A 10,531-nucleotide genomic window follows, 5' to 3' on the forward strand; every position below is an offset into this window, starting at 1 on the left:
TCATGTTTTCTGTTTTTAGGCATAATTAGCAAACAAAGTTACATCCTTCACAACACTTTGCCAACATAAATTAAGTCAAGTTGTAAAGAATTGGGATTTTACTGATCACATGAGTAATAATAAGCAAACATTGCAGAGTATGTTTTTTTACAACAAAAAAGTTAACACTGAATTAACATGTATAATGAAACAGAAAAATAGCAGATATTTCAAACTTTTTATCACAATTTTCTCTGTAAAATCTCTAACAAAATGTTTGTTTTGAGCCCTTACCAAGTTTGAAGATTAGTTTATTTTTTTAAAGTGTGGGGAGACAAGAAGTAAGAGGAAACAAATCTTCTCTAAATAATATTAATTGCACTCTAAGTTCTGTGACTCTCCAGTTCTCGTGTTTCGAACAGGTTTGAGCTCCGTGAGCTCCGAGTTTGCAGATGATTCACTCATTGGTCTGAATCTTAGAAAATTCTGGATAAAATTATGTTCTAAGTGCACAGAATAAATAACTTCTATGTAAAACTGAAACAAAGGTGCAGTGACAGGTGGTGATTCAACAGCAGTTCCTTGATATAGATTTACCAAAATAACTCAATAACAGGAAGTATGACACAATTTCTACAAACTAATTTTAAAATATTAAAACAGAACAACAAGTTTTACTTTTGGATTATGCAGTCAACTCACTGTCCATGATTTGCTCGTGCTTGGAGTATGTGATCAGTATGAGTCTCAGCTACTACCACATCAAGCTCAGTCTCTGTAGTAACCATTTTTGGGGTTTAATTTTTTTGTGGCCACCAATCCTTAATCAGGATGATTCTAAAAGATAGCCAGATTTGCATTCTGTGATTACTTTCTGAGAGTTTTACTCAAATCTGTCCAGTGGTTCATGAGCTATTTTTGCTAACAGACATTAAAACAAACGCACAGTCGATGACATGATTTTCTGCTTTTCATGGCTGAGGGTGATAAGTGCTAATCTAATACGTAACAAACATGAGCGTCCTCTAATCTCTCATTTATGTTCTATTCTTTTTGCGTTTTATATATAATTGTACTGTGTTTCTGGTCTAATATTTGTATTTATTCTCAAAGTTTCTCCGACTTATTTGCATTTCTGTGCTGCTTTATGCATCTAATGTAATTATGCCTGTATGTCCTGAAACTTGAATATCTGGTGCCTTTGGTTAAAGGCACGTTGGCTTCAGAAATACAAAAATAATACAGTTTCTTGAAGTCCTTTTTTTTTTTTCCATTTATCCTTTATTTATCCAGGTAGTCTTATTGAGCCACGAGAACTCATTTTCAAGAGAGACCTGTTTTGGGGAGCAGATGGGGGTTAAGGGACTTGCTCATGGGCCCAGAGTAGGGCAAATTAGGGTGGGGGCAGGTGTGGATGCTTAGCCTACCCCACCCACATTTTTGATGTTGTCAGTACCGGGGCTTGAACCGGCGATCTTCCGATCACAGGCCCACCTTCTCTAGCCTCTGCGCCACCACTCCCCAGTCAGGTCAGGGCAGTTTGCCAAATACATACAACCCTTATTATCAGCTCACTACACAAGGAAGTAAGATCAATGAAGACACCCAAAGCTTCGATTTAAATCTCAATTTAGGACTCCAAATCTGTTCAATTGTTTGCTGAACTTTAAAAAAACATGCAATAAATAAGGCGATAGTAGCTTTAATAGAACTGAAACACTGTATGTGAATCTATTGTAAAAAGAAAGAAAACACACAAAAAACAAATATTTTAAACAAGATTAGAGGTGCAGATTAGTGCAAACAAATTTAAACAACACAACAAAAATTAACATTATAAAAAATAACTATTTATTTTATGACATTTTTAGCTCATTTTGGGACTTCAGTCCTTCAACCTTTTCATCCCGTCCTTGACCTGCTTTCACCCACTTAAAAAAAAAGAACATAACTAAATTGTTATTTAGCAACAAATGTGCTCATTCAAATCATATTATAATTTTTTTATTATATTTGTAATAATTATATTTTTAAATAATCTTTAACTTTTACTGATCAGAGGTTGATTGACTATTTGTATTTATTTAGAGACTCTACGCCTTTTTTGCATTTAGTAAAAAAAAAAAAAATTCCCAGTACAGATTTTTTTCATCTGGAAGAAGCCCGTTATTCCTTTCATGAAGGATGAGGTTGATCCTTTTCCCCACGGATGTTTGTTGAAGGTTAAATGTACTGGTATAATAAAGAGCAACAAGGACACATCTATAAAATACTCCAGTGTCCTTGTGACTGACGTTGCATCCGAGAAATATAATAATGAATACCATAAGTGACGTGATTTTCCTACATTTATTTTATATAGCAAGAAAAACTCATTTCCTCAAATAGGACACTTTAGTCAGGCAAATTCTCAAAGGACACACAGCCAATCTGTCAGCTCCAGCTGTGGGGTTTGTGTAACATACAAGCAGAAAGTGTTTCCATATCACAAACCTGAACAAAAGTAACACTGATTTTGCAGCTAAATAGATTCTGAACACTGATTTATTTTCTTTAACTGCATTGAACTAGTTATCTCTTTAACTAAGACACAGATGCACACACACACAAAAAAAAAAAAAAAAAAAACTCAGGATGAAAACTAGCAAAGAGACAAAAGCATTCAGGAGATGTGAAGTCATAATCCATGGAAGCAAACATGTTGCTGCTTGAGACTGAGGAATAACTTTGACTCTCCGCCTGCTTCAGATCATAATAAGAAGCTACAGTAGTCCCTCGTTTATCGCAGGGATCCGTACCCTGAAGCCCCACGATAAGCATCCGATATGCATCTGATAAGCATCATTTACTCCCCGAGGCTCAATGGGACTAACCTGTATGAATAAAGTTTGAATGAATTTACAAATGAATTTATCTCCTCCTACATGTCGTGAGTGCAGCTACAGCATGCACTCTCAGGGCTTTATTACCTGCAGTGTCCCCTCAGTGTGGACTGAACTAGGCAAAAGGGCCTTCTCCTACTCCGCTCCTGTTTCCTGGAACACCTTGCAAAAAGACCTGAAGCTCTCAACCTTGACCTCTCTAAGTGGCTTCAAACATCTTCTAAGTTCCTGGCAAAAACCAATGCAGACATGTTCCTGTTTTTAGTTTTCTACACCACCTTACAACCTAGCTGAATTTTTGCAAATTGTCCTTTTGGTTGCCATTTTTATTTTCACTTGTTAAAAAATTGTCTGCTGTTGTTGTTGTTGTCCACTGTTGTCATCACTCTTTGTTAAAGTCAGGTCTCTCTTATAAATGAGTCCCTGAGGCTCAATGGGATTAACCTGTATAAATAAAGGTTGCTTCCTACACTCTTGCAATATTTTAAACAATGTTTCTAAGTGCTAAACGCTCTAAAAGAGCAAAGAATGTCATGAACTTGGCTCTCTGCCTCCCGCTGCTCTCTGCCATCTGCCAGCGCTCTCGGCCACGCCCCCTTCTCCACTGCAGAGCGGAGATATGACACAGCTGCAGGAGGAAGCTTCTCCTGCAGCTGAGGGCTGCACACAGGTACAGCAGGCACTAAATAATTTTAAATAATTTATTTTAAATAAAAATCCCATGCCGATCGTGCACCTCATCCATCAGTCAGTCAATTGTGTCATGTCCAATCTTGTTTTGAAAAACCGCGATAGAGCGAGTCCACGAAAAACAAGCCGCGAAGTAGCGAGGGACTAGGGAGGATTGAGTGCACCGCTGCTAAACAAATCCAAAGAAGTGCTCCAACGAAGGGAGTCACAGGAGGGTGTTAGAAGAAAACAAGAAATGATGGAGGGCAAAGACCTTTATTGCAGAAACACTGATGAATCATTGATGGTCCCTATGCCTACCTTAATATGTCCCTTTATGAGCTGCAGAGTCCAGAGTTATTCTCTTTACACTTTACTGGCCTTTTAGCCACTTTTTTTTAGGGACAACTAATGTGGAGCAGATCCCTGCAGCCAGACCTAAAAATGGCATTCTTCACCATGGTCATTGTATTTCTCCAGGGTGCACTTAACAACTAAGAACAAAAGAGTAACAAATCCAAACCTAGTCAGTGCAGCTGCAATAATTAAAGGACGGGATGACCGACCCCACTTTAATCAAACTTTTTTATCTTATAAAACTGGTCACCGACTATTTTGATGAAAGGAAAAGGATAAACCCATAGATGGTGTGGGGGACACATCTCTGTGCACTTTAAAATACTTTAAGCTCTAGGGTGTGAATTATCAATTTCTGAGAAATGTTAGATAATCTTCATGGCTCTAAATGAAAACGTCTAAACTTCCAGAGGGCATAAACAGAGATTTAGAAGTCTGTAGGCTAGAGAGGCGAAGAGGCATTGTGGGTAACGTGACAAAGTCATTAAAAATTAGAGAATTTAGGGCGGGTGAATCACCACTGGCAGAACAAAGTGTTTATCACAACTCGGGGAAACTGTCTGCAACTTCCTGAAACAAATCTGCATTTCTAGTTCTCTGGTTTGGGGCATCTATACCTAAAAAAGCTCAAATAATGCAGTTTTTTATGTCCCTCGTAGTAATGGGCAGGCGACATGCCAGATATGTGAATTTCTCATTGAAGACTGACGCAGACAAGGAAGCATGGATGTAAAAGAAACGATAGTTCTCATTATTACTTCTCACACACACGCTAACCTTTTGGGCAGCGAGGCACTTTAGATCCCATCGAAGTCTTAAATGTGGCAAATATTTCAAATGTGCGTTAAAATGCCACGCTTTCTGTGTCAGCTGTGTAGGCAACATGCTGGAAAACCTTCCTATCTGTGGCTCGTCCAAACAAACGATGCGTGTTGTGGCGGTAAGAATCGAGCTGACAGCCAACTGTGACGCTACATCTGTAAGTGATCCCAGAAACACTCAACTTTGACAGCCATAATTAGAACGTAATTAATGGGAATCTCAGACCACAGCCAGAACAAGATATGTCTAATAAGGTCCGATAAGCGCTGATTCTGATCAGGTGTATTAAATCTGATCATCACGTCTCCTCTCGGCTACATAAGCTGATGAATCGTATGTTTCTGGGATCAGAAGAGTCCGTTTTAGGAGGAACCCGAGATTGTTTTATTTAACGCACAAGCTTTCAAATCAATACATGACTTCCTAATTGTTCCTCGTTAAACACTAGATTACCAAAGTAATCATTTAGCCGTGTGTTTGACCCATAAAAATAAAACATCACCAGCAGCAAGGTCACCTCAGAGAGATGATTTTCCTTGACTTCAAACGGCTCTGCACTACCTCCAGAAGAGGCGAGAGGAGGAACAGAAACAGTATCTGTTGTTCGTACATCTAGGCAAAGAGGCAGCTGTAAGGAGAGGCATTAAGCTCGGAGTCATTAGGCACAACAACACGCTGCTGGCGTTTTATCATCCAGCACCACATTCCTCAGCCTCTTCACTTATGAAGCTGTGGGAGGGCAGAAACCAGCGGCTCGTTCAGAAAAAAAAAAAACAGCTTTTCCTTTTCAAAGTTCAGAGTGATGCTCTCTCCTCTCAATGCCACCCTCTCGCTGCTGTATTTAAAGAAACCTGTGTGACACTGAACCTGACTAAATCTGTCAGAGGCAAAGCTGAGGTTTCAACCTGCTTAAGAGGCAAAGAGCAGGAAGGTACAGAAGGAGCTGGATACCGGCCGAAAAGTGCAGCTTCCTGCTTTAATACGTTTTCCTCGTGCATTTTGCAGATTGTAAAGAGCATTTATTAATGGCAGGCTTCAAATATGGAGTTAAATATGTTTACATGGGAGAGAAATATACCATTAATTCAGAAAAGCTCTGCACTTTCAGTTCAGAACAGCAGAAATGGCTTCATCTGCAGTTTTTAACGCATAAACTTTTTATGTTTTTACTCTTAACGAAGCATGACAGGCAAACACTGACAATAGTCCATGGCACAGACGGAAATCAGGGACCTGAACTTAAAATAATATAGAACAAACATTTAAAAATACTACAAATTTTTTGCATTTTCTGTGAAAAGAAAGAAGCTGAAGCTGAGTAGTAGTCGACAGAACATGAGCTACACTAAGCAGAAGCGTTGCAAAAAACTAAAACAAGCAACAAAGTAGCTAAAAGCTTAAATGAGCAAAAGCTAAACGCTTAAATGAGCAGAACACTAGCTAAAATCTAAAAATTGTAAACTGCAGCTGAACTGTAAAATTAGCAAAGCCGTAGCTGAAAGCTAAATTACCAAAACAGTAGTTAAAAGTTTAAGTTGGCAATACCCTGGGGAAAGCTAATGTTAGCAACAGTAGCACAAAGAGTACAATTAGCTAAACAGTAAGTATAATCTAAAACCAAGAAAACTAGTAGCTAAATGACTAAAGTATTTCTAGCTGTTGACCAATAGCTAAAAGTGGACAAGCTAAAATTACCTTGACAAAAACAGCTCAATTGGGGAATTTTATTTGAACTAAAATTAAATATTTTGAGAATTTTAAAGGTTACATAAATCAAAAGTCATAGCACCCTGTCCAGATCAAGCTGAAAGTTTTCATGTATGAATTATTAAAATACGACAAAGTATGAAGCGGTTTGATTATAAGGGTGGTGCAGAGGTCAGAGAAGGTGGGCCTTTGATCCGAGAGTCGCCAGTTCAACTCCCCAGACCGACAACATCAAAATGTGGGTGGGAAAGGTGAATTGCCCACACCTGCCTCCACCCTCATTTGCCCACTCTGGGCCCTTAACCCCCACCATCTCTCCCAGTTGCCCTAGATAGCAGCTCTCTGCTCCACACAGAAGGCTGTGGTAGCTCGGTGGTCTGTGGTTGCGTCAGGAAGGGCATCCGGTGTAAAAACAGTTGCCAAGTCTTCGTGCGAGTTATTTCGCTGTGACCCCTGAAGAAGGGAGCAGCCGAAAGAAGAAAAATGAAGCACTTTGCAAAAAATTTACAAAAAGCGTGAGAAACTATTAACAGGAAAACAAATGTGTGAACGCTGATTCAACATTCTCACAAAAAGACAAAAATCTGCTCTTATTTAGGAGAATCTTTCCAGAGATGACAATGTTTTACTGACTCTCACGTTGTGTTTGAACCGTAGTGACTGAGTGAGCAACGAGAAAATCCACGACCTCATTTCTATCAAACACAACCTTATCAACGCTGGTCTCAGAGGGAACACTATTTAATTGGTGTGACTTTTACGTTGCATTTTCTAATAACGAGCACTTCATTAATCCTTAAAATGAAGGATTGTGAGTGTTTGAGCTACAAAGGAAGGTGGAATGAAGGATCAAAGTCGCTGCCGTCTATTGTGAATGGATTAGGAAAATTTGGAAGACGCATGGAGACTTCCAAGGATCCAGCACAGAAAATCCCTCCAGGCTGAAAAAATAGCATTCTGAAAACTAATTAAGTGTTGTCAAACATGTATATGATCTTTGCTTAAAATCAGTAACATTTTAAAAACATGGATCAGTGGCATTAAAATATTAAATCTTATGATCAAGATGAATTTATGAAGCCAGATGACATACAGGTAATTTCCAGGAAATGCTTTGCTTGTTTCAGCAAGACAAAACGCATTTTTCTACTTTACAGCAGCAGAGCTCTTGTAAAAGATTACATATTTTAAATTGGATTTGTTGCAGTCCATACTTGTTACTTACTGAAAACATTTGGAAAGTTATTGAACAATAGCAACAAAAACACATTCATTACTTGTATTTAAGCAGTAAGCAGCAAATACACAGCATTTGAAATATACTGTATTTCTAACAACCTAATGGAAGATTTAATACTTAATATTCTGTTGTTGTTGTTGTTTTTATTGTATTTAATTGTTTGTAGAAAAAAAAAACTTCATTGATTTTTTTAGGCAGTTTTCTCTAAATTAGTGTCCCTCCAACTTTTTATTGCACCATGGACTAATCTCAAAGATAATAGTTCTACGGACTAGCAGAAAACGCATGTTCTCCAGTGAAGTCTGTTTTTCAATTGTTTTTTAAAAAAAGACCAATTAATGTAAACATTCAATGTAAATATACAAACAATCCAAGGACCAGTGTTGATCCCTTGACCTTGGAGACCCCTAAACTGAGTTCAAAATCTTACTTCGAACCTACAAAGCTCTCAACAACCTAGCTCCATATTATATTGCAGATCTTATTGTTCCATATTTTCCTAACAGAGCACTTGGCTCTCAGACTGCAGGTTTACTTGAGGTTCCTAGAGTTTCCAAAAGCAGAATGGGAAGAAGATCTTTCACTTATCAGGCTCCTCTCTTGTGGAGCCAACTTCCAGTTTCTGTCCATAAGACTGACACATTGTCCAGTTTTAAGACTGGGATTAAGACTTTCATTTTTGATAAATCCTATAGTTAGGTTTGGCCTGTTATGCTGCCATAGGCTTAGACTACTAGAGGACAAATTGACCTAATTTCTTTAAATTAATTGTTACAAATGATTTGTTTTCATTTGATACTATTTCTATATTAACATGTGATTCTCCACCTGCCATTGTGTATCTGTTCCCAGTTGGTTGAAGCAGATGGCCGCTTGTCCTGAGCCTGGTTCTGCTAAAGGTTTCTTCCATTTGAGGGAGTTTTTCCTTTCCACTGTCGCCTTCAGGCTTGCTCAAGATGAGAGGTCTGTGATGGAGTTAAACTCAAAGCCGTCTGCTCCTCAGATAAATAATGTTATTAACTTATTTTATATATGAATGTTTCTGTTCAGCGCCCTGAGATGACTTCTGCTGTGATTGGTGCTATATAAATAAACTGAAATGAATTGAATTAAATGATTAGAAGCATTTATAGTATGTTATATTAAAAACAATATGAAAACAGAATGGCGGGGAAACACTTTTTTTTTTACTTCTTTTCAAGCCAAACCTATTCCTTTTTATTCCCCTGAACGTTGCTCTTTGTACGTCTCGTTTTAAAGTATTACCAAAGAATTTATAGGATATATTCCTTTATGTATTTCAATGTTTAAGAACAGAGACACAAACTCAATTTTCTAACTCATTCAGCAAATTGTAGCCAACTTTCAGACTTTACATTTATAATATTTAATCAAATATTGAGGCAAGATCAGACACCTGAATGCCACCATTCAGAACTTCACGGCATCAACTTCCATTATAGAAAATGTCCTGAGAACGTCTCTGCATTTCAGACCACCAGTTCTTGTCTGTGAGAGTTTGTGATGTTTAAATTAATATTTGCGGTTTGTCTTAAACCTCCCAAGTTCAAACTCTGAGGTCTTCACTTTGCTCCTGCCTCCAGCAAATCCAGCTGCTGTATAACTGAACTAATCTTCAGTCCACTGACCCTGGAGTGTCCGTGACCCATTCAGACACCCAGAGGATGACATCAGTCTGCTCTTCCACTCAGCCGCCTCCTGCTCAGGTTACTTCCACCGTGTGTGGAGAGGAGCACTCCTTTGCTGACAGCCCTCTGCTTCACTGCATCACTCTGCAGCAGGAGGCAGCTCTGCACCCTGCATGCAGGGAAATAATCCAGACAAGGCTCGAGCTAATATTTTGATCCGATCCCAAAAATAGCGCTAACATTAAAATCTTTAGGTCATTTCATGGTTTTAAAATTTAAAAAAAATCTTGTCATCAGCTCAGGGCGGTCAGAATTTTGGCAGAATCTAAAACAGGGAGGGGAGAAAAAGAGAACTAAGATATATTATTTAGGAGGTATTTCACCCTCCCCGTGCAAGCACTAACAAATTACAGGCTTTATTGACTTGATGAAACCTGCCCTGGAAGCCCTGTAGACTAGCAAATGGCCTGAACTGATCTCAAGTCAGATAGTTTAGAAATCCCAGTATGACTGAAACATTTTGTTTATCATAAAAACCTGACTGAAAGCAAGAAAACATGTAAAAAAAATTAACTACTAGCTGTCCAACATAACAAATTGGCAGCATTTAGGCACACCATCCAGCAGACACTGCGTCCATGGTTGGGACAGTCTGGAGTCAGGAGCTGATGGACCAACAGAAAGGTCAAAACAAGCAGAGCACAAAGGGAGACATTTTCGAAAAGCAGCTTTCAAATGATAATTAAACTCCACATTTGCAGGCCTATAATATAATTGTGCGGTTTGGGACGCCCTGGTGGAGACAAAGGGAGTGATGCTCTGGAACATCACCTGTCCTCCACCTCCTCCGGCAGAACCCCCCACAGCTAACAGAGACTCACCCAGGACTCCAGAGGAGCTCTGCTGCGGGGCAGAGCCCGGCTCCGGCCTCTCCGCCTCCCCCTGCTGCGCTCGGTGTCGGTGCCGGGAGCTCTCGGAGCCGTCGCCGGAGGAGGAGGAGGTGGAGGAGGAGGTGGCCGCCGCCGCCGCCGCGGCTGCAGCGCCCGCCGCTGCTGTCCCTGCGTCGGGCATGCTGCTCCCTATCAGCGAGGAGGAGCCACACAAGATGAAGGGATTCTCCGGGAAACTGTGCAGAGGTGTCGCATCTCAGAGGGCGGGCAGAGCATGGGGGTTCAGGGCGGAAGGCTCGAAGTGAAGTGAAGGTTTGTCGGTGCTCCGGAGCAGGA

General features: G+C 39.7%; 1 protein-coding gene across 1 annotated transcript in view; it reads right to left on the reverse strand.

Annotated features, from left to right (window-relative positions):
* Nucleotides 1-10,379, reverse strand: part of LOC119430432 (anoctamin-8) — a 44,746-nt gene extending 34,367 nt beyond the window's left edge. Inside the window, exon 1 of the mRNA XM_037697837.1 lies at nucleotides 10,187-10,379. Coding sequence (XP_037553765.1) covers nucleotides 10,187-10,376 — 190 coding nt within the window. The 5' untranslated portion in view covers nucleotides 10,377-10,379. The remainder of the gene's footprint in view (nucleotides 1-10,186) is intronic.
* Between the last annotated feature and the right edge of the window lie 152 nt (nucleotides 10,380-10,531).

The sequence above is a fragment of the Nematolebias whitei genome, chromosome 3 (genome assembly GCF_014905685.2).
Source record: "Nematolebias whitei isolate Nwh7 chromosome 3, NemWhi1, whole genome shotgun sequence".
Classification (NCBI taxonomy): domain Eukaryota; kingdom Metazoa; phylum Chordata; class Actinopteri; order Cyprinodontiformes; family Rivulidae; genus Nematolebias; species Nematolebias whitei.